General features: G+C 54.1%; 1 protein-coding gene and 1 long non-coding RNA gene across 7 annotated transcripts in view; one reads left to right on the forward strand and one right to left on the reverse strand.

Moving 5' to 3' along the window:
- The window catches only part of TMEM184B (transmembrane protein 184B), a 49,629-nt gene that overhangs the window by 17,651 nt on the left and 8,149 nt on the right, over positions 1-23,829 (forward strand). For 4 of the 5 annotated variants that reach the window (XM_060164862.1, XM_060164861.1, XM_060164864.1 and 1 more), the window contains exons 2-5: positions 6,998-7,247; positions 8,772-8,937; positions 21,220-21,310; positions 21,831-21,906. In XM_060164862.1, the coding sequence (XP_060020845.1) occupies positions 7,056-7,247; positions 8,772-8,937; positions 21,220-21,310; positions 21,831-21,906 (525 nt within the window). In that variant the 5' untranslated portion in view covers positions 6,998-7,055. Of the gene's footprint in view, positions 1-6,997; positions 7,248-7,962; positions 8,063-8,771; positions 8,938-21,219; positions 21,311-21,830; positions 21,907-23,829 lie in introns of those variants that run through there. The other variant, XM_060164865.1, reaches the window with a different exon arrangement.
- LOC132528789 (uncharacterized) lies at positions 11,689-23,539 on the reverse strand. 2 transcript variants are annotated; one of them, XR_009543297.1, is made up of 3 exons: positions 18,762-23,539; positions 17,951-18,062; positions 11,689-12,462 (listed from the first exon to the last, which is right to left on the reverse strand). It is a non-coding gene; the product is annotated as an uncharacterized LOC132528789 (long non-coding RNA). The 2 variants fall into 2 exon arrangements; XR_009543298.1 differs by having other exon boundaries at positions 17,951-18,058; positions 18,256-23,539.

The raw sequence follows: 23,829 nt of genomic DNA on the forward strand, positions 1-23,829 counted from the left end.
AAGCATTTTCACATATACTTTTCCAGAAAGCTCTGCCCTAACTGAGGTTTCTTTCGAAGAGCAGTTCCTTTCTCATTCATTGTGATAACATGCCTTTCCTGTGAAGGGACATATTAAATATGCCTTAAGATGGTTTTGAAACATCCCTGGGAAGCATCTCTCTGGTAACCAGTGGTCACAGGAAAAAATGGGGAATTGCAACTTTTATTTTTGGTAAAAGAAAGATGTGTTGGGCTTCCCTGGTGGTGCAGTGGTTGAGAGTCCGCCTGCCGATGCAGGGGACACGGGTTCGTGCCCCGGTCCGGGAAGATCCCACGTGCCGCGGAGCGGCTGGGCCCGTGAGCCATGGCCACTGAGCCTGCGCGTCCGGAGCCTGTGCTCCGCAACGGGAGAGGCCGCGGCAGTGAGAGGCCTGCGTACTGCAAAAAAAAAAAAAAAAAAAAGTGTTGAGCTCCGTTGTTAGGTTTGACAAATCTTTCTGATTGCATTTCTACAAGATAACCAGTAAATCTCTGATACAATTTCCTGAGTGACTGCCCATCTCTTTACAAATTTGGTGGAAAATTCTACTGTTCTACAGTCTAAAGCTTTTTATTATGGAAAATTTCTAACACAAGTAGAGTGCATAGTATTGATAGAATGCATTTCTACCCGTCAGTCACTCCGCTGCAACAGTTAGCAACATCTGGCAATCTTGTTGCATCTGTCCCTCTCCCCCTTTTCAAAGAGCAAAAGCCCAGATGTCATGTTCTTTTTTGCCCTTAAATAGTTCACTGTACATCTCTTCTTAATAAGAACCCTTTACAAACTTTTAAATTTTGAAATAATTATAGGCTCACAGGAAGTGGCAAAAATAGTATGTAGAGTCCCATGTACCTTTTTCCCCCCAATGGTGACATCTCAGATTACTGTAGGACAGTATCAAAACCAGGACATGGACATTAGTACAGTACTGTTAACTAGACGAGAGACCTTATTCAGTTTTCACTGTTCTTATGTGTGTGTAGTTCTATGCAGTTTTGCCTCCTGTAGACCCCTGTAGCCGCCACCACTATCAAGATACAAAGTATCTCACCGCCTGGAGGGAACTCCCTGTGTTACCCTCTGGGTATCTGTGCGCCCACTTTCCTTGCTGCCTCCGCCAACCACTAATCTGTTTTCCATCTTTATAGATCTCTCATCTTGAGAATGTTATATAAACGGAATTGGGCAGTATGTGATCTTTTGAGATTGGCTATTTTCACTAAACATAGTGCCCTGAGATCTGTTTGGACTGTTGCCTGTGTCAATAGTTTGTTCCTTTTTGTTGCTGGGTAGTATTCCATGGTCTGGATAGAGCAGAGTTTAACCTTTCACCCGTTGAAGGACGTTTGGACTGTTTCCATGTTTTGAGGATTACAAACACAGCTGCTGTGAACATTTGTGTATACGTTTTTGGGTGAATGTACAATCATATCTCTAGGATAAATGTCTAAAAGTGATTACTGGGTTGTATGGTAGGTGCATGTTAATTTTACAAGAAACTGCTAAACTCTCTTCCAGAGCCGCTCAGCCATTTTATACTCCCACCAGGAACGTATGTGAGAGCCAGTTTCTCTGCATCCTCACCAGCATTTGATGTCACTGTTTCGTATTTATATGTGGGTAGTGATATCTCATTGTGGTTTTAGTTTGCATTTCCCTAATTGCTAACGTTGAACAGCTATTTATGTGTTGGCCACGATCCTTCTTGAGTGAAATGTCTGTTCATGTCTTTTGCGCATTTTCTGATTGGATTGTTTGGGGTTTTTTTGGTTTGTTTTCTTTTTTTACTGTTGAGCTTTGAGCATTCTTCCTATACTCTGTATTCTAGGTGCTGGTGTGTTGGGTATGTGGCTGGAAGATATTTTCTTCCACTATGTGGCTTGTCTTTTCATCCTCTTCACAGAGCCACAGCATGAAAGTTGTTACTTTTAGTGAAGTCCAGTCAATTTTTCCTTTTACAGGGTCATGCTTTTGGTGTCAAGTCTAAGAACACTTCGCCTAGCCCTAGGTTTCAAAGATTTTCTCCTGGGTCTTCTAAAAGTTTTGTAGTCTTACACTTTACATTTAAATCCATGATGCGTTTTGAATTAATTTTTGTATATGGTATAGGGTGTAGGTTAAGGTTCTTTTTTGCTTCTGGATATCCAATTGTTCCAGCACTATTTATTAAAAAGATTATTCTTCCTCCATTGATAAGGACTTTTATTTTTACATACCCACCATGCACCTAACAAAATCAGCAAGAATTCCTGTGTGCTGTGTATTTCAAAGAGGTCTTCTTTCAATCATTGGTTTGTTCGCACCAGGACCCAGCAAGGTCTAGTAGACATTGCATTTAGTTGTAATGGCTCCTTGGCTTTGTTCTGTAACAGCCCCTCAGCCACCTTTGTTTATAAGCCCCTAACTCCTGGGAGAAACCAGGTCATTTGTCCTATAGACCGTCCCGTGGTCTGGCTTTGGCTGCTGCTTCCTGGTGGTATCATCTGTTTTGCTACCCTCTGTATTTCCTGGATACTGGTGGTTAGTTCTAGCGACTTGTTTCGATTCCAGTTCACTTTTGGGGTGAGGGTCCTTCCTAGGTGGTGCTGTGTGCTGCCTGTGCACCTCACTAGGGGGCTCAACACTTCTGGCTGCCCCTCTTTAGTGATGTTGACCTTGACTGTGGGTTTGGAGGGTGCTGCCTGTTCCATCCCTTATCAGGTTCCCCATCCGCCTCTCACTTAGCGGTTTCATCGTCCGCTGATGATCTGTATCTATGCCCATTATTTGTGTTAGGAGTTGCAAAATGGTCATTTTTTTGGTCGCGTTCTGTCTCCATTTACTAATGGGCTTGTGTAAAGCGGAACACTCCCCCGACAATGACGTCGTTACCCTCAAATATTATAGACGAAGCAGCTGAAGCTCTGAGAGATGAAGTCAAGCCAGCAGGCAGTGGAGTCCGGCAGGAGCTCGGCTTGGTGACTTCACAGCTGGAGCTCGGTTACGCCCCATAGAGACTCTGCCCCAAAGTCCCTGCCGCTTCAAAGCCTACCCCACCCCTCTCCCCAGCCTTGGCCAAGGCAGTTGGTGCTTCCTCGGGGTCCCCTGGGTGCTCGGCACTCACCCTTGTGCAGTGCGGTGGGGTAAGTAAGGCCTCTGGGTACCCCTGTTGCATCGAGCAGGCGTGTAGAGGAGCCGTGAGTCCTTGAGGCCGAGGCCGGGTCTTCCGTGCCCAGCACAGCACCCAGAGGCCTCCGGATGTGTTTGTTGGAAAGAAGACTCCAGTGTCTCCCCTCAGGCTCTCTGCCTGACCCTGGCAGAAGTTTAACATTCAGTCGATCAAGAAAATACAGGGGACCTGCCAGAGCATCTGGGGTTCTGAGCTGCATCCGTGTATCCCCCCCTCTGGCATGTGTGTGCCGCATTGAAGAAGGGCAGCCGGGGGGGGTGGGGGAGGCTTTTCCCTGGGGAGCAAACTCCCACTTCTCCCAGGTCCGGGGCTTCACCGGACCAGTGTCCTGCTCACCTGTGGGACCCAGGCAGGCAGAGGTCCTTTCCAGGTAGGTGCCCGTCCCGAGTGTGAAAGGATGGGACCCCAGTGTACATCCTCTGCCACCAGCACCCACACTCTGTGAAGTTTGCGGGGTCTAGTGCCGTGAGCTGCCTGGGGTCCTGGGAACAGGGTGAGCTCTGGGAGACAGCCTTCCAGGAGCTGCCTTCACCTGCCTCTCTGGGTGCCGGGGACCCTGCATCTGTAAGTCAGAGCATTGTCTGAAGTGTTTTGGGGGGTGATTATGAAAACCCTCACGTCATTTGCTGCTACCCCAGGAAGCTGTAAAACCCAGTTTCACGTCATTTTTCTCATCTCTAAGATGTAGATAGTGTTGCTTACTTCAGAATTGCTGTGAGAGAAAGCATGCGATCATGCTGGGGAAAATGGTTTGCAAACAGCGAGGGCCGCCCGAGAGTGAAGTAGATGGTTTGTATATCCCAGGGCCCCCAGTACGAAACATGGCCAGCGTGGGTCGGGCCGCCGGAGTGCTCGCCCAGGTTGTGGCTTCCCCTCCTGGGAAGTACCTCCCTCCCCTTCCTGCAAGAAGAAGTCAGGGCCCTGGTGAGACGGCCATGACCCCTGTCCTGGAAGGGGGCTCTGGAGCCCGAGGGCAGCTCATCCACGGCCCGGGTTGGTAGACAGGAGGCACCTAAAACGTGTTATAGGACCTGGGTTTAAGTCCAGCGTCTAATTTGGGGGCAAGTCACCTGCCCTCTCTTGAGTGGACTTCTTGGGAACCAGATGACCTACATAAGGAGGGCACTTGAGTGTGAGGAAGCAGAGTCCCAGCAAGAAACGGGGCGGAGCCTTCATCAGCTCCCACAAGCTACATAGATGCCCTGGTTACCTGTGGTGCAGGTTAGGGTGGGGTCAGAGCTCAACCGTCTCCCCTCTGGGGAGTCTGTACAGGGCCTTCTCAACACTGCCGTTAGTAGAGGACAAAACAGCCTTTGACACACCTGGCCCTTGCTCAGAAGGAGAAGGTTGGGGAGTATTTGTACTTCCTGAAGCCCCCCCTCCCATTTCCTTGTGTTTGTTCATTTAATTTGGGATGACAGACAAAGATGATGATTTACAACCCAAATCTTCTTTTTCTGGAAATATTTCTGGCACTGCTTTTCAGTTTTGCAACCATACTTACAGGAGCTATTCTTAGACTTGTCACTGTGTCTCTTTTTCAAAGCACCACCAGTCTTTATATAGGCACCTTCTCCAGTTTTGAGTTTCTTTATATAGATGACATCTCCAGTTTTGAGTTTTTAATCTAGATTCTTCTCTTGGTTGGTGTGTTATAGATCATTTATTTTTATAGGAAAATAGCAATATAGAGGGCTCTCCTGGGGTAATAACTTACAGCTAAGAGCAGACATGGCTCAGATGGGGGCAGAAGGGTGGGGAGATGGTGGGCAAAGAACCTCTTCTTCATTGCGGGGTCATGGTGCACCCCAGGAAGGCCCAGGGAAACCTCCCGTTGGTGTCAGAATGTTTTGGCTGAGAATATCAGCTCAGACTGGGAAGGCACTGGGAGAGGTCATCTGGGCTGACCTCAGGGTTCAGGCTGAGATGGTTGGGCTTGGGGGTTTGGCCATTTTCTGGGTCAGGCAGTGGGGACCCTCTGGGCCCAGTGAGCCCGTGCAGACACACGGCTGGTTGGGGTGGAGCTGAGACATGAGCCCCGGCCAGGGCTCTTTCGACTCTCACCTTTGCATCTGTTTGCATCAGTGGTTGGTTGGTCCCCTGGTCCATTGCAGGTTAGTCTTCCAGGGCCTCTGTTGCCAGGAGGCTCCGTGGCCCCAGGACGGCGTGCCTAACCTGTCAACAGGTGGCAGCACTGAAAGGCACTTCCGTCAGGGCCTTGGGTCTCGGAAGCTCGCGGATGCAGGAGTGGCCAGCCCTCCCAAGAGCAGTTCCGGGTGGTTCTGACAGCATGGCTTTGCTCTTTGAGAGCGGTTCTAGCCCCCGGCCAGCATTGGTCCCTGTTTGTAAACTTGCCAGGAGATCCCTCACAACAGCTCTTCCCATAACATCTGGGTTGCCATCCAGCGTGAAACCATTAATTTGTTGCCACCAGGAAGTGCGGGGCTGACATGACAGCCCGCCTGGGGTAACTGCCTGGGACCCTGGAGTGCCATCCTGTGTCCCGCCCACTCCCATCTCTCCCACCCAGAATCTTCCTTTAGGCCAGCTTCCTCAACTCTGTTCTTTGCTCCTCTCTGAAGTACCTCAAATTCCTTTTGGAATAAGTTGTGAAAATCAATAGATAATAAAATAAATGTTACAAATGGCCTTGGTGCTCAGCTCGGTGCTGGGGATTTAAAGATGGAAAAGTGGTCTTGCCTCGAAGAGTAGGCAGACTTAGGAGGATAAACGCGAGCCAATGACAGAGCGGCGTGTTACGTAGAACAACAGAGGCGGGTGAAATGCGTGGAAGTACCTGACTGGGGAAGGTGAACAGGACAGGCTTTTAGGAAGAGTGATACATGAGCTAAGTTAAAAGGTGAGCAGTTTGTTGGTGGGGAAGGGCCGCGAAGTCTCCAGAACGGCACAGCTGGTTGGTGAGGAGTGGATGTTAGCCATCAGGGAAACTGGGGAGAAATGGCAAAGAAGAGACACGTACCCGTAGAGGGGATGCCTCAGTGCTAACGTGATCTTGCTAGACCCGGAGGTGTAAAGATGAGCGGAGCCAGCAGGTAATTACTGAGCACCTGCTGTGTGCCCACCCTGTTCCAAGTGCCAGAGATCCAGCCGTGAGCAGAGCGGGGCCCCTGCCCTCGGGGAGCTTGTGTCTGCTGCAGGAGGTAGTTAATGAACATGTGAGTAAGGTACAGTTTGTCAGATGGAGTCGGATGGTAATGAGTGCTCTGGAGAGAAATCAAGCAAAGCAAAGTGGCCAGGAGCGCCTGGGGTGAGGGAGGGTTTGCCACATTTGAGCAGGTGGTCAGGGCAGAGGCCTAAAGGAAGTGCAGGAGTGAGTTGTGTGGCTGGGCAGAGACAGCCAGTGCAAAGGCCCTGTGGCAGGAGCAGGCTTGGCGTGTCCAAGAAACAGCAGGAGGCCAGTGTGGCTGGAGGGAGGGATCGAGATGGGAATTGTGATGATATCAGAGAGCACGGAGGGCCCGTGTGCTCTGTAAGGACAGCAGCTTATACTCCGACGGAGATGGGAGCTGTTGGAGGGTTTTGAGCAGAGGAGGGACCCAATCTGGCTAACATCTTGGAAGGTTCACACGGCTGCCGTGTGGGGATGGTGTGGGCAAGGGCAGAAGCAGAGAGATCGGTCAGGAGCCTGTTCCATTAATCCAGGGGAGACATGCTGGGGGCTGGAGTGAGACGTGGTCAGGGTCTGGTCACATTTTGAAAGTGGAAGTAGAGACCTGGAAGGTTCTTTCCAACACCGCCACTGACGCTCGGAAGGAGGCTAACGTTGCGCTTCCCTCTCTCTAGGCCAGCTCATCGCTTACCCCGAGGGTTTCTCTCAGGAAGCCCCCTGCTGCCGGGCACCATGACTGTGAGGGGGGCCGCCCTGGCCCCAGATCCAGCGTCGCCCACAACAGCAGCAGCCTCGCCCAGTGTCTCCGCGATGCCCGAAGGCAGCCCCACAGCTATGGAGCAGCCTGTGTTCCTGATGACAACCGCCGCTCAGGCCATCTCTGGCTTCTTCGTTTGGACGGCCCTGCTCATCACCTGCCACCAGGTACCCAGGCCGGGCAGGAGCCCCTGAGCCAGTGAGCCCCAGCCCTCTAGGGAGGTCCTGAAAGGTTTGTTGTCCAACAGAGTGTGAGTTAGGCCAGGCCAGGCTACACTGCAGTAAAAAATAAGCCCGAAATCTCAGGGGCTTCACCCGCGGGAGTCAGGTTCCCGCTCAGTCAGCCCAGTGCAGGTCAGTTTCCGTCCTGTGGCCCCAGCATCTTGCAGCTTTTAGGACATCATCCATCTGACAGCTGTGGGGAGGGGCGTGTGCAGAAAGCACTCTGGGTGTTTAACTTTCTCAACCAGAAATGGCCCACTTCCAAGGGCCAGAACTGGTCATGTGTCCAGCCTAAACTGCAGGGGAGCCTGGGAACTAACTGTTCAGGGGCACAGGATGGCAGTGACCCCTTCGCAGATGAGAAAATTGACACCCAGAGAGGGAGGAGGGAGGGGAACCAGCCTAGTCACGTACAGGTTGGTGGTGGAGCTGGGATAGAAGTCAAGTCTCACGTCCCCCTGTGCTCGCTGTCCCCGGGGAGGCTGCCATGGGCTGGGATGTGCCTTGGCTGCCCCAGGAAGAAGGTTTGAAGGTTGCCAAGCGAAGAGGGGAGGCTGAGCCTGTTCGGGTCCCAGTGTTCCCCGTCCCTTCTAGAACTCGACTGCTTCCAAGGTGGTTGGCTCACAGCAGATGGGGAATACTTTGTTCTCTTCCTCCCAAGCCCAGGGCTCGGCTGGGCCAAGCATGAAGTCATGGGAGCGGAGACGAGAGACTCTGGCTGCTGGGACTGTGCATCGTGGTTAGAGCAGTTCTTGGCACTTGTATGCAGCTTTTTTTTTTTCTCCTGCTTTCTAAAAACCACATTGCATTCTCCCAACTTCCCAGCAAGGCAGGCAGCACTGCACCTGTTCAACAGATGGGAAAATGAGACAGGCCATCACTGCAGCCATTCAGCCAGGAAGTGCTCCCACCTTCTGCGAAAGTGAGGGTCCCGTCCCTCCCGCCCTCTACACCATAAGTTAGTTAAGGGACGGGGTGGGGTGGGCGACCACCTGGACGCCTGTGTGTTAGCTCCATGCCCCAGGGGCCAGGTGTTTAGAAAGGCCAGGCGGCGGAGGGACACGCACACGCGTGTTAATAGCCTCCTCTGCACCAGGCACCCAGTTCCCAAACCTGGCCGTGCACACGGGTCCCCAGGGAGCTTGTCACAGCTGTGGATGCCGGCGCGTCCCTGGCTGATGTGCACGGTCTTGGGCGTGGCCTCGTGGCCGGTGTCTGTGTGGTGGCCCTGGCGCCACCACGCGCAGCCTGCAAGCTTCACGCGCCCTGTGGTTGATGCTCCCACAGCCTCACGATGGAAGTTTTGTGTCATCACACTTTACAGAGGAGGACGCCAAGCCTCAGGGTTGAGTAACTTGGTCCCAGCGCTCGTGAGGACGGAGCTAGACACGGGCTGGCCTCCTCCTTCTGTGGAGCAGGCGGGCCAAGGCGGGCCGTGGGCCCTGACTGACCCGGCCCCTCTGCCCCCAGATCTATATGCACCTGCGCTGCTATAGCTGCCCCAACGAGCAGCGCTACATCGTCCGCATCCTCTTCATCGTGCCCATCTACGCCTTCGACTCCTGGCTCAGCCTCCTCTTCTTCACCAACGACCAGTACTACGTGTACTTCGGCACCGTGCGCGACTGCTACGAGGGTGAGGACAGCGCGAGCGGCGCCGGGAGGGCCAGGGGAGGGGGGTGCAGAGCCGGGCCGGGGGCTGTGCACCCACCTTGTCTGGGTGTCCCAGCTTCCTCCCTGAGGGGCCAGCCGTCACTTCTTGAACCCCTTCACGGTTTCCATCCAGGTACCAGCACACATGTAGCCAGCGTCTCACCTGCTGAGGCGCTTTGCGATGCGGCCCCCAAACACCTCCACAGATACCTGGGAGCAGGGACCCTCCACCTGTGTCTCATTTCTCAGTGCCGGCATCTCTGATGGGGGAGTGGGCAGCAAATAAGTGGTCCATTTGTAGGTGGAAGCCCCAGGTACAGACGGGTAAGGGGCTTATCCAGGGGTCCGTGGTAAGGTGGTAGCAGGACTGGACCTCCCTCCCCACGTGTCTTAACTCTGAGGGCTTTGTCCCTGGAGGAGCCTGTGCTGCTGGGACAGGTGACTCGCTGCCTTTCAGGGGGCAGTTCTCGTGTGTGGTGTGAAAGCACCACCCGCTCCTATACCGAGTTGCGAGCACCGGCCAGGCCCTGTGCTGGGCCCTGGGCAAGCCCGCCCTCAACCCGCCTGCTCTCCGGACATCTGTGCCACCTAAACTGTCAGCACAAGGAGACAGGGACGCTCTCTCCCAGTGGCCCTGGCCTGGGGTGGGCGGGGAGCAGCGTCTCAGAGAATGAGTCAGCGTCCGCCATGTCGTACCGTGGATGAGCGTTCGTTCTGGGCAGAGAGGAGTCCCAGCGTGCTGGGCTGGGAGGTGCTGGGAGCTGTGCAGGGGGCCGGCCACAGCCAGAGAGAGACCAGCAGCTGGAGGGCATGGCCATGGGAGCGGGGACGGGGACATACAAAGCCTTGTGGGACACAGAGGGAAACTTAGATTTTCTTTTTACGGGTGATACACAAAAATACGATGTGATTGGAAACCGCAGTTTAGAAAATCTCCAGGTGGTGGGTGGGCGAAGGGGAGGGGGTGGCCAGAGGCCCCAAGACAAGTCACAGGCCAGCGAGGCTTTGGCCTGTACCCAAAGAAGCCAGCAGGGATGGGAAGGAGGGCCCTTGAATGCAGGACCCCTGCTCTGATGCCCACCCTCCTCTCGTGGTCCTGCGTTTTCCCATTTTCTCCCCGTACCTGCACTGTTGGTCTCGGGTAGAGTGACCAGACCTGGTATTCCTTATGCCGAGGCCCGGCAGCTCTGACCACGACTGGTTATTTGCTTCCCAGACCCCAGAGGGCTTTGCCCCAGCCCTGGGCTCAGTGGATATTGGGGTGCAGCATGCTCATCCCCAAAGAAGCTAGAGTCTCTCTTCTTGTCCCACTTTGAACCTGAGGACTCGCAGGGCACAGGAAATGCCTTTGGACTTAGCGAGGGAATGCAGGCACCTGACAGGCACAGACTGCGCCCCACCAGCCCTGCGGTCACATTGACCCCTTTTCCCGCCCACCCGGCACATCAGTTTCCCCAGTGGCTGCAGAGCCTCCTCCTTCATCTTGCCTCCAGCATCTCCTCGGAAAGGCCTCCCCGTCGCTCCCGCTCCCAGCCCCCTGTCCGAGTCCTCTCGGCCTCACCGCGGTTTGCAGTTAAGCTCAGACAGCCTGCGAGCCCGGTTTGCTCCGTCTCCCTCGTGGACTGTCAGCTCCATGAGAGCAGGAATGGGCGGAGAGCCTGTGCGACAGAGCCAGGCACGTGATGGGTGCTCACTCCTTCTGCGTCTTTCGAATGAATAAGGGACTTTATTGAACACCTGCTGCATGCCTTGCGTTCGCCCACATGGGGCCTCATCGAATCCCCAGGCTGGCCCGGCTCTGTCAGGTGAGAACACTGCGGCCAGGCGGGGACCTGCTCAGGGCATAACTGGGGCTCTAGCGCCTGGTGTTCCTGGAAGCAGTGGAGTCCCCAGGGAGACCTTTGGGCAGCTGGGGAGCTGTAAAGGCTGAGGTTGGGGAAGGTGGGGCTGAGAACCCTTTTCCGTTCAGCTGCCAGCCTTGCCCGGTGCTCAGGAGCAGCCAGTGCCGACTGGTTTCTTGAGAAGCAAAGAGCTGATCCCTGCTGGGGGCGGAGGTGGGGGGTGTCTCCTATGTGATGGGGGGCAAGTATAGGCTCCTTTCTCTCCTGGGCCCTGAAGTCTGGGGCGCACGGCAGAAGGGGGGCACCGCCGGGGCCTCCACACCATCCTCACTCCAGGCCTCAGAGGCAGCAGCAGATGGTTGGTAGCTCCCCCCACCCCAGAAGCCCTTTTGTTCAGGCCCTGCCTGTCCCAACTTTCCTCCCAGCCACGTAAAGGTCCTCCCGGGAAGCCTGCTGCCCTGCAAAGCACATCTCCTAGCAACGCTATTATCCGCTTGGCCTCTCCGAGGGAGTTTACAAACAGCACAGCAGCTGCTGTGAAGTTCAGGCTGCCCCCGAGTTCACCAGCTTGCAGTGTCTGAGTCAGTGGGCTTGGCCCTGGCCTGGCCAGCTCGAGCACCTCTGCTCTGTCTCGGACCCTCCCCTTTTGTGGTCTTATCTGCAGCTGCCAGCAAGAGCTTCCCCTGTAGAGTTGGTGATGGGGTGTGTCCCTTACACTTCAAAGAGAAGCCCCCTCCCCGTTCATTCCTTCTCCCACCCTTCCTCCTCAGTGTCCCAACGCCTGGAGCCAGCCCGTCCCGCAGGCCAGGTCAGAGCCAGACTCTCTGCCGGGCATCGCAGGGACATTTGCTTTTCTTTTTAACAAAATTAAAACAACTAAAATTTTACTTTTATTAAGGTAATACATGCATATGTTTGAAACACAGAACTGCCCCAGCTCCTCCTCACTCCCAAAGTCATCCTACTTTAAACTCTTTAAACTGGTTTCTTTTTCTAGAATAACCTAAAAATATGATTATACTGTTGTTTCTTGATTTTTCAATTTTATGTAGTGTTATATAGTGACTTCCTGCTGTGGAAGGTCTTGATTTAGGTATGTTACCTCCAACTACGCACACACACACACACACACACACACACGCACACGTTTTCTTTCCTTCATCTTTTTCATGTGACCCTATCATGATTTTTCTTAGTCTGCGTTCAGCGTATACATCATTACACGTCTGTAAATGTTGTTCAAAGCTGAGCCTTACAGTGTCCCAAGACGACGTTTCCTCGTTTGACTTCATTTTTCCTCTGGTTACTACTTGTCTGGCTTTTTGGTTTGCTCTGTTTTCTGTGTCTCTATCATTACTTTATTCCGCAAATGCTTCAGTCAAGTGAAAAAAGAAGCCCTCCTGTCAGTGACGCCAGACACATCAGCTCGCCTCCTAGTTCTAGGGTTTCCGGGTGGTGGTGCTCCTGGAGCCCTGCCCTTCTTGCTCCCGTCTGCACTGCTTGCCCTTGAGGCCTCCTTCTGCTCAGCTGTGGTCCTGGGTCTTTCCTTCACCGTCATCCCGGGAATCCTGTCGCCTCTCCTGTCCTGAATCACCTGCTCCTTGGATGCCATCTTTTCCACGTTTGACATCTGCTCTCTTCTTAGTTCGCGCACATCTAGGAGCTCCCTGAGAAAAAAAGTTGCATGGGAGTTTCGTTTTTTGAAATCTGAAAATTATCTGCAAATATCTTTATTATATTGTTTATTCGATTGGTGTTTAGTGGGAATATGATTCTAAATTAGAAATCATTTTCCCTCTGAATTTTGAAGGCATGTTTTTCACATTCTCTTAGTTTCCAGTGTTGTTTCTGGAAAGTCTGCTGGATTCTGATCCTTAATGATTGTATGTGACCTTTCTTTTTTTCTTTTTGCGGTACGCGGGCCTCTCACTGTTGTGGTCTCTCCCGTTGCGGAGCACAGGCTCCGGACGCGCAGGCTCAGCGGCCATGGCTCACGGGCTCAGCCGCTCCGCGGCGTGTGGGATCTTCCCAGACCAGGGCCCAAACCCGTGTCCCCTGCATCGGCAGGCGGACTCTCAACCACTGCGCCACCAGGGAAGCCCCTGGAGTTTTGTTTTTTGAAATCCGAAAATTATCTGCAAATATCTTTATTATATTGTTTATTCGATGGGTGTTCAGTGGGAATATGATTCTAAATTGGAAATCATTTTCCCCCTGAATTTTGAAGGCATGTTTTTCACATTCTCTTAGTTTCCAGTGTTGTTTTTGGAAGGTCTGCTGGATTCTGATCCTTAATGATTGTATGTGACCTTTTTTTTTTTCCCCCGCTGGCTTTTAGGATCTTGCCTTTATCCCCATTGTCCTGAAACCTCACAAGAGGTGGGATGTTCATTGTGCCGGGCCCCTGATGGGCCCTTTCAGTTCAGTGTGGAAGCAACCCCGTCCTGTGGTTCTGGGAAGTTTTCGTGAATGTGTTTTTTCACTTTTTTTTTTTTTTTTCTTTTTTTTGCGGTACACGGGCCTTTCACTGCTGTGGCCTCTCCCGTTGCGGAGCACAGGCTCCGGACGCGCAGGCTCAGCGGCCATGGCTCACGGTCCCAGCCGCTCCGCGGCATGTGGGATCTTCCCGCACCGGGGCACGAACCCGTGTCCCCTGCATCGGCAGGCGGACTCTCAACCACTGCGCCACCAGGGAAGCCCCTGAATGTGTTTTTTGATCATGTCTTCCCCTCCGCTTTATTAGCCCTTTTTCTGGGATTCCTGTTAAGCAGAATGTTGCACTTCTGGATTGAGCCTCAAATTTCCTTTACAATTTCCTGGGATTTTTCATCTCTTTTTTGTTCTGCTTTTCAGGAGGTGTTTTTGTTTGTTTGTTTGTTTTGTTTTTTAATCTTTACCTTTGAGCTTTTCTGTTGAAGTTTTTTTCTCTCTCTCCCTTTTTTTTTTTTTGGCTGCATTGGGTCCTCGTTGCTCCGTGCAGGCTTTCTCTAGTTGTGGCGAGCAGGGGGCTGCTCTTCGTTGCTATGTGTGGGCTTCTCATTGCGGTGGCTTTTCTTGTTGCGGAGCACGGGTTCTAGGCACACGGGCTTCAGTAGTTGTGGCACACGTGCTCGGTAGTTGCAGCTCGCGGGCTCTAGAGTGCAGACTCAGTAGTTGTGGTGCACGGGCTTAGTTGCTCCACGGCATGTGGGGGTCTTCCCAGACCAGGGATCGAACCCATGTCCTCTGCATTGGCAGGTGGGTTCTTAACCACTGTGCCACCAGGGAAGTCCCTCTGTTGAGGTTTTATTTCCTTTATCATGTTGTAAAATGTCAGGAGCTCGTCCCTGCTCTCTTTTTCCTAGCCTTGTTCTTGGTATTGGTTCTTCTTTTTCTGGGGATGCTAATTACAGTTTTCTTCTGTTCCCTGCATTATCTCTGTCTCCTGAGTTCCTTCCGTCTGTTTGTTTGCTTTGCTCTTTGACCTTTGGGTAAGAAGCTTTCCTCAAATATCTCATGTCCTTGGCTATTTTTTATATTTAAGAATGAGGGGCTTCCCTGGTGGCGCAGTGGTTGAGAGTCCGCCTGCCGATGCAGGGGACACGGGTTCGTGCCCCGGTCCGGGAAGCGGACCGGCTGGGCCCGTGAGCCATGGCCGCTGAGCCTGCGCGTCCGGAGCCTGTGCTCCGCAATGGGAGAGGCCACAACAGTGAGAGGCCCGCGTACCGCAAAAAATAAAAATAAAAAAAGGATGGGGCTTAAAACTGCTGGGCCTCCTCCCAGTTGGGTGATAGGACATGGGGCGTTTCCTCTTCCATTTTCGTGTGGTGGTGGGGCAGGCACCAAATGAAGGCTTTGATTCTGCACCTGTTTCCCCAGAGAATAATGTTCTCATCTCCTGCCTGGGAGGAAGGAGCTGAGGGGCTGAGCTACAGGTGCAGCCCGGGAAAGGCCTTGGACATCTCCCCTTGGTATTTAGACTTCTTCTCTATATTTTCTGCAAGTCTTCGCATTGCTGTCCTCAGCTGGGCCAAGTTCTGTGAGGACAGAACCATCACAACCTGTCTTGAAAGTAAAAAGCCCAGAGCTCCACGTGGACACTTGTAGGCCAGCGTTTCCGTTTGCACCCCTACCCACAGCCATCAGAGCTGCGTGGTGCGCCCCGTCTTCGGGTTCCTGGGGTTCTCACCGGCTCCCTCCTGTCCCGGGGTTAGTGACCGTGCCGCATCTTCCAGAGCTTTGGTCGACATCCCTTGTTTGCTGCCTCTGGTGCCATGTCCTTGTCCTTGAAGGTTTGTACCTTCCCCCCATTCGTTCTCACTTCAGGGGCATTTCAGGGGAGAGTGGAGGTAAACCCTGCGAATTTGGAGGTGGTGTTTCCATTTTCCAGGGAGAAGTGAATGCTTGTCCACGGTGCCCCTGCTCTGCAGCTACTGCCTGGTAGGGGCCGGAATTCACAGAGCCTAAGGAACGCGCCACCAGGGGGCAGGCAGGGTGGAGGGGTAGAATCCAACCCCCTTACCTACATTTAGTGTTTGATTGTGTTTGGGGTGAGAGGTAGCCCCTAAAGTTCCTGGGGAGCTCCGTCGGCAGACATGTGGGTGGCCAGAGCTCAGACGAGGGAGACGCCCTCCACAGGTGTTTCGCGCGGCACTGTTTCCTCAATAACGTTCGTGTGGCACGTCACAGTTTACCATGCATTTTTCATTACTGTTAGCTCATTCTCACCTCTCAATTACCTGGTGGGGTATATATTATCACCCCCGTTCTACAGATGTGAAAAAAAAATTCACGTAGGCTAAGAAACTTGCCCAAGTTACCCAGAGAGTGATTGCCAGAGGCTGGACTCAGCCCTAGGTCTCTGAGGCCCAGGACTTGCTCCGTGCCAGGCTTGGTGAAGGAATACAGGACAAGTTTCTCCCCTGCAAAAGTGTGAACTCTTGTTAAGGGAAGAGATTTTACATGCATGAAAGAAGCAAAGGATGACGCCTCATTTTCTGAAAGCTGTCCCGGTTCCAGATTTGGGACAAAACTTAGCTTCCTGGAATCTGGCCCAAGTAAAACGTCTTCCCAGGTAGGGAGCACACAGCCTGGATGAATACAGCTGAGGACCACAGAAGACCCAGAGGCCGGTGTGCTGCCAGGAGGACTCACGGGCTGGTGGTGGCCCTTGCTGGCCATGGCTCTGAGAGAGCCAGGAATCAGAAGAGCTCAACCAATCAGAATAAAGGCAGACATCCGGAAGAAACCAATAGAAAGAGGGACGAGAATCAGTGTTTCGGGTGGCAAGAAGCATCAATGAGCAGGAACGGCAAAGGACAGAAAAGCTATGAGGAAGGAAGAGCAAAGTGCCGTCGGAGCAGCTCAGTGTCTGGGGACAGGTGCTTAGGGAGGACCCCGCCCACCTGGCTGTAGCACGTCGCATCCGTCGTTGTCAGCGGTGATTACCAGTCACAGAAAAAGCGGGAAAGAATGTTTGGGTGCCCCTGTTTGCTGAGCAGAGAAGGTTTCTGTCCAAAGTGGTCAGAATTAAGTTTTCCGGGCTCATCCACAAGTTACTCTGAAATATATCTTTCCAAATAACCAAAGTATTTCTGTGCAGCGAAAAGGGCTAGGCCCTGAGGCCGGCTTTAGGGGCTGCGGGTGTGTGGAGGAGGTGAACTTGGGATCGTCAGTGACCTGTAGCCAGTGTCACTTGCAGTGGGGGACTCACGAGGACAGTCCTCTGCAGCTGGCAGGGACAGTCAGAGTGTGCTTCTTAGCGGGTCCTCTCTTGAAGTCCCTCGGGCCCCTGAGGGCTGTGTGGTTGCAGTTGTCAGACCAGGGGGGATGCTGGATGGGAGGCTGGGTGGAGAGTAACCTCTTGGTCTGCAGCTTCCTCTCCAGACAGCTCTTGGTGGGAGAAGTTGCCAGTGAGGAAAGAAAGCCTCGCATCTCAGGGTCGGAAGGGACCTGTAAAATCCTAGCTGCTTGGAACCCCTTAATGTCTCAGCTCAGAGGCTGCCTAGCCTCTGATTGCATGCTTCCACTGGCAGGGAGCTCACTACCTTTCATCTCTGAAGACTACCTGCCAGAAATTGTTTCTTATACTAAGCTGAAGTCCTAGGATCTGCCCCTGGGATGAGTGGGTCCTGTCTGACCGTCTGGACGAAGGTGGTCCACACTTATATGAAAGTGATCCCTAATGTCTTTTCTCCAGGCCTCAAGTCTCCAGTGCCATCCTCCTTTCATCTCCATTCTGGTCCTTTGCCCCTGATTGTGTGCATTTGTCTCTAGTTCCTTTAAGATTTGGTATCTAGAATGGAGCTGAAAGTTCCAGGTACCTGATTTTCCAGGGCGAGAGGGAGAGAGGCCGGGGTGGGGTGGGCGGGAACCCATCCCTTCCCTCATGCTGGATGCTCCCTGTGGGCCCCTTGGTGACTTGTGTGTCTGGGGCCTCTCCGGGGGACCAGAACTGGAGCTGTGGTCAGAAGCGTGGTCAGGAGACAGTGCTGCCGGTCGAGAACCCCACTCATAATCTTTTTTGCTCTTCTGATGTCCAGAGCCAGCATATCACACTGGGGTGTGTGTTGAGTTGCCCAGCTGGGGTGGGGGGTGGGGGTATTTTGCATGGCTCGGAAGGGCATTGATTTGTCCAGATGGTCAGTGGGTCTTGGTGTGGGCTGGTTGAGGAGATCTCGAGGAGATTCTGTCTTGTCTCCCTTCTCTGAGATGCATTATTGACTCACTAATGACTCTTTAACAGACACCGTCAGCAAACTGGTATTTGGCCAGACTGTCTGGCCCCATAGCACTGTGAAAAGGTCAAAAGTCCTGAACTGAGAGATGGATGAAATTTGATGATCTGACCATTGAATGCAGAGCTGCATATGGACAGACAGGTGGACCACGTAATCAGGAGCGTGCCGCGTGTGCTGTGACACAGGAAAGGATGTGAGCTCGGGCACCAAGCTCTTCCCAGGAGTGGACTGCAGGACGGCCTAGCTCGGTGGTTCTGGACAGAGAGGCTGATGAACCTTGGGCCCCTGTGGCCTCGCCTGAGGGTTTTGTCTTTGGGGACTGGAAGTCTGATCACCTTGGGGAAGGTGCAGCTTCCCAGGCTGTGACAGGGTGAGCTCCTTGAGTGCAAGACTGAGTGTTGGCCATACCCGCCTGCCCCGCCTCTCTGAGCCTCACCTGGAGCTGTGGCCTGTGTCCATCCATTCGTTTCGTTTGTTCCTTTCGTGTTGATTGAGTATGGAAGTGTCAAGCCCTTTGGTAGTTGTTGTGGGTGGGCCTCGGTTCCTGCCTGCAAGGTGTTTACAGTGTTTACAGAAGACAGTGGGTAACACTATGGACTGTTCATTGTGAGCACAGCCTTATAGATAAGGCATCACACTCCCACCCCTAAGGCCCATCCTCACAGCAGCCTCACCAGGAAGAAGCTGTTGTTATCCCCAGCTTAGAGATGAGGAAACCGAGGCACAGAGCACTTAAGAAACTTGCCTGAGATCACACAGCTCCTAAGTGGTGGAACCATGATTCACACCCAGGCAGTCTGGCTCCGGGATCCATGGCTTTCTGGCTGCTTTATGCTGCCTCTTGTACTGGAAGGATCAGACAGATCAGCAGAGAGATTGTGGGGTGTGATGTGAGCATGGCGACAGGACGGGGAAGGCCGCCAAGGACAAGGTGGCATCTGAGCTGGGTCTGCCCCTGGGGTTTAGCAGAGAGATGGGGATGTGCCGCCGAGGGGAGGTGAGAGATCACGGCGCGTCCTGGGAACTCCGGAAGTGGTGTTGCGTACATTCCACTTACTGTAGCTGTGTCCATAACTACCCCCAAACAGACTAGTGTAAAACAGCCATGTATTGTGTTCATGGATATTGCACGTCAGGAATTTGGACAGGGCACGCTGGGGACAGTTTGGTCCTGCTCCGTGGTACCTGGGCCTCAGCTGGAGACCTGAAGGCTGGGGGAGGGGCCATCTGATGTCTGGTTTACTTACGTGTCTGGCAGTTGACGCTGATGTCAGCTGGGGGCCTCACTTCCTCCCCCACATGAGCCTCTCCATGTGGACTCTCCACGTGGGCCAGCATGGGCTTCCTCACCGCCTGGTGGCTGGGTCCAAGGGCAAGCGTCTCAAGAGAGGAAGAGCCGGAAGAAAGAGGCCTTTTCTAAGCCCAGCATCAGACATCACCAAGCTTCGCTTCCGCCGTGGTCACCCCAGTTCACCCAGATGCAAAAAGAGGGAAGAAGACCCCATCTTCTGAGAGGAGTGTCGTTGTCATGGGATGTGGCTGCCTTTGGAAGATACCGTCAACCACAAGACAGCTGGACCCAGACTGGAATGGGCACATCCACCCTACTTGGCCTTATATGGTTCTGGACGAAGGTTATTAGCAGCCTGACATGAGATTGGGCGTGATGCCCCCTGCCCCTCACCCCCCTGCCGTCAGATACCCCGAAGTTTCTGTCAGTGGAGAGTGATCTGGAGCCCAGTCAGTGGAGATTCCTGCAGCCACCAAGCATCCCGAGCTGCTTCTGTGTCGGACAGGCAGCTCACAGGGCCCTCAGCCCCGTCAGGGGACAGATAAACAATAGTGGCCGTGACAGCCAACACTGAGAGTGCTGGCCGCTCTCCTGAGCGCTTTGCATACTCACTGAAATCCTGCCACCTCCTAACTCCGCAGGGGCTCTTTCTGTCTCCATTTTAACAGGTGAGGAAACTGAGCCACAGAGAGGCTCCCAGCAGAGTCACACTGCAAACCCTCTGCTGTGTGTCTCTAGGGGGACGGTTGCAGCACAGGTGACAGATGCTGTGGGTCATGTTTATGCAGGGTGCCACTTGGGCCCCTGTTCCCCAGCCCCAGACGTGCAACCTTACTAGGTTAGAGCAACTGAGGGGCGTACAGCCCGCAAATATATTCCTTTCCACGTTGCTGAAGGCCAACTTCTACCTCCAAACGTACGGCCAGGATTTCCTGTGTTCCAGTTTCAGGCAGTCAAGCGTTTGTGGTGTGGTTAGTATGTGCCGAGGGCTGGGCCCACGCTCGAGGGAGAAGCAGGCTCCCAGTCAGTAATCACACTCCGGGGGTGGGCGGGGCGGGGGCACAGCGTCTGTCTGCAAACCGGTAGGTTCCGTGGGTGGGGACGCATGAGCCCCCATGGTGGTGGCCGAGGACTTCTCATGGTGGGTGGTGTCTGATGGGTTGACGGTACCAGCAGGTCAGAGGGCAGGGCGTCCAGGCCGTAGGATCTGCAAGGGCAGAAACACGGAGGGCAGGAGACCCTGCCGAGGGGAAGGGGGCACCTAGTGTTGCTGGGAAGGAAGTGTGACGGGTGGGCAGGGACCAAGCCACCTGGCGAGAGATCTTGAGCTGAGCTAGGGGGCTGCACCGGGGGGCCTTGAAGGCCCTTCTGCTGCACCGGGGTTGGCTGGTCAGATAAGAAGGAGCCCGCTGGCTGCAGGGCTGCTGGTGCCTCTCCCGTGATCTTATTATCCCCTGACCCCGCCTTGACCCTCCCCTTGGCCTCACTCCTGCGCTGGACACGTCTCCTGTTCCCCTGCGCTAGGTCCCTGATCTGCCTCCTGCATCCTCTCCTCCGTGGCGTCCTCCGCTGTGCACCTTGTCCTCCCCTCCACGCCCTGGCTCCCTGGCTCCCGGCACTTCTGTGTGCTTCTAGCACCCTGCAGGCAGCAGCCTGCCTTTGCTGACCCCGCAGAAGTCCTCTGACCAGGAGACCAGTTACAACATAGTGCTGTATTTGCGGCATTTACAGCGTACTTCTACTGTGCCCTAGGTCGCTGTTGTAAATTTTGGATCTCTGTGGGTGATGTCAAGCTGTGTCATGATTCAGGATGAGCTGGCCCAGCTTCCTAAGAAATTTGCACTATATTTTGTGCACCTCTCATAGGTTTTGTTACGGCTTGTCATGCTGTGCTCACTGAGATGCCGCTACCCGCTGCTGAATGCATAAGGGGTTCTATCTCATTCTTGCTGAGCATTTCTCCTGAGATCCCTCTGGAGAAAGTTTTATTGTTGCTTTGTCATAAAATTGTGATCTGTGACACACAAACAGAAAAGTGCATAAAGCTAATAACCAACTGTAAAGCCGAAACCCAGACCACGCACACTGCCAGCTCCTCAAGCCCGCAGCACCCCGTCCCGAGCTCCCCTCCCACAGCTCCCCACACGGCCCTGGATTTGGTGCTAATCACTTTCTTGCCTTTCTTTGTGGTGTGACCAGCAGTGTGTGTGCGCCTCCCTGAACAGCATGATTTAGCCGTGACTGACTTTGATTACAAATGGAATATTCACTGCGGATTCTTATGTCCCTGAGGTTCCCTCCCCGTTGCTGCCTGTGACTGTGGTTCTTTCACTTTCGTTGCTGTTTAGAATTCCACCATCTGTTTATCCATCCTGTTGATTTGAGTGCTTTTTCTCTGGACATTGTTTTCACAGCCTTGGTCATCTATAATTTCCTGAGCCTGTGCTATGAATACCTTGGGGGGGAAAGTTCCATCATGTCAGAGATCAGAGGGAAGCCCATCGAGTGAGTATGAAGTCCCCCCAGCGCCCCCCCACACCACCCTGTTTCCTGGGCCTGACGTTCTCCGAGCTCTCCTGGCGTCAGCCGGTCACACAGAACATCCCTGCCCGTGACCTTGACCTCTGCCTCTCCCACACTTCCTGAGCGAGGCCATTCATTGGAACTCTTGGGAGGGCCTGTCTGGCTCTTTCTCCTTCTCTCTCTTCCTGTCCTTTCCTGTTTGCCTGTTTCTCCCTCTTGTAGTTTTTACGTTCAGTGCCTTTTAAGTTGGTTTGTTACCCCAAGGTCGGTGTCTCCCTGCTCCTGCATATACCCTACTGCATATGCAAACACTCTCCTGCTTCTCTCCCTGTGCTTGGCCTTGTGCTCAAAGACTGCCCAGGATCCAAGCCCCATCCTCACCCTACCCCGCCCTACCCCAGCTTGTCTGGATCTGCAGGAGGGTGAGGGCGGCCTCCCGCAGCCCTGCCTTCCTGAGTCCGGCTCTTTGCTCACCAGCCCCTTCTCTGCTCGCCTCTTCCAGGTCCAGCTGCATGTATGGCACGTGCTGCCTCTGGGGAAAGACTTACTCCATCGGATTTCTGCGGTTCTGCAAGCAGGTGGGCACCCCCAGCAACTGCCCTGGTCAGGAGTTGCAGGCCAGGCACCAGGAGCCTGGGTCTGTGCCCTGGAGTAGCCGCTGCAGGGGCCGTGCTGCCCCTGGTTGACATAGGGACAAAAACGGGCATAGGGCCCACCTGCAGGGTTCCCATTTCCTGTGAGGCACCCCAAGCCCCAGCACCCACTCCCTGAGCAGTTAGGGATGCACCTGCATGGGTGGGGTGTGCTCAGAGGGGAAGCAGCAGGTCTCCCAGGAGTGCCTGATGCAGGCCTGGGCAGGAAGTGGTCCCAGACTCCTGCTCACTTTGACCAAGTTGTGGCGTGTGAGTGTCTGAGGAAGTGCATGGCGAGTCTAGAATCTGTTTGAAAACTTCTGATTAGCTGCGGCTAGAGGCCAGGAGGGTTTCTGCATTAAAGAACATGACAGAACAGGCCTGAGCAGCCTCTGGTCCCTTCCCCCATTTCCCACTTGTCAGGCAGTCTAGCAGCTTCCAGTTTCCAGAGCTGCCGCCCCAGTGGCCTCGAGTGGCCTGGGTGGAGGCAGTGTGGTGTTGTGCGTAAGTGCACGGGTCTGGGTGTCTGACCATCTGAGTTTGAATTCCAGCCTCTCCTGTGACTGTGTGACTTTGGATAAAGTACGAAACCTCTCTGAGCCTTGGTTTCCTCTTCTGTGAGATAAGTGTAATGATACTTACCTCAAGGGATGGTTTGAGGAACAGGTGAGGGAAAGCCCTTAACACAGCCCTGGCTCAGAGCCCGCTGTCCCTTGCCCGGGAGGCAGGCAGGCACCACGCCCAGCTGGCATGACCTCGATTTAGTCTCCTCTGGGGCTCCACAGGGCCTGTCAGCCCGTCCAGCATCATGCAGCGTCGTCACGAGGGGAAATGAAACCCACGGCGCATCACCGTGACCTGCGGGAGGACTGGCCTTTCTGCTCCCTTTTGGGCGGGGCCATGCCCGCAGTGCAGACGCACCCACAAAGCACTGCCTGGACGGCCCAGTCTGCAGTTCTGCTTCCAGATCCTCCTTCCCTAGGGTGTTTCTAAATTCAAAACCTCCCCGCAGGACCTGCAGGGAAGGAGTTCAGACTGTCTTGGGTTCAGGGTGGGGCCTGTCAGAGCCATTGTTTACCAGCGCTGGCCCAGCTGTGACTCACCGCCTTCTTTGATGGTGATGTTGTGTATGAAGTTTTGACCCCAGATCACTAGCTGGGTTGCCTTGTTGCAAATTATTCCCCAGCCCTGTGGGCTTTGATGTTCCACTGCTGTTCCTGGAAGTGGCAGGGTCAGGTAGTAAAAGGAAAGAGCTGAAGAAGCCGCCTCCCTCCTTTCCCACGTGAGAGAGGACACCGCAGCTTTGTCACCAGTGCCGGTGCCTGGGTCCGAGTCTCCTGGAGAGTTGGCCTCCTCTGCCACTTCAGCTTCTCCGTGCCTCAGTTTCCTCATCTGTACCCTGAGGACGCTGACAGTACTTAGAAGTCACGGGGCTGTCGTGGGCCCCAAGTGAGCTGACCCGGGGCAGCACCAGCCTATTGGCAGGCTCGCAGGGCTCGCCTGGGACACGCCGCTGACCCTCCCTTTCCCCAAAGCGTGCTGGGCCCGCTTCCTCTAGGGGGTGGGGGGCAGGGGAGTTCTGTGGGGTTTGCTGACAGCAGCATCGCCCCTCTAGCCCCCGTCACACGCGCCTCTCCTCCTGGCAGCCACGCGGCTCCGGCCGCCCCGGGCTCCCCTGCAAACTGCACTCGAGCCTCTCTCGGGACAGAGACTGTGGGTTCCACGGGTTACTGTCTCTGCTCCGGGCCCTTGTCCCATTTGGAGCCACGCTAGCTTAGCCTTGTTAGATGGCTCCCGACTCCACAGAAGGGCCTCGTGGCTTCGACTTACTTGGTTTCAAGAGAATCGCGCTTCTGGTGATGTTATGGG

The sequence above is a fragment of the Lagenorhynchus albirostris genome, chromosome 11, assembly GCF_949774975.1.
Source record: "Lagenorhynchus albirostris chromosome 11, mLagAlb1.1, whole genome shotgun sequence".
In the NCBI taxonomy this organism is placed as follows: domain Eukaryota; kingdom Metazoa; phylum Chordata; class Mammalia; order Artiodactyla; family Delphinidae; genus Lagenorhynchus; species Lagenorhynchus albirostris.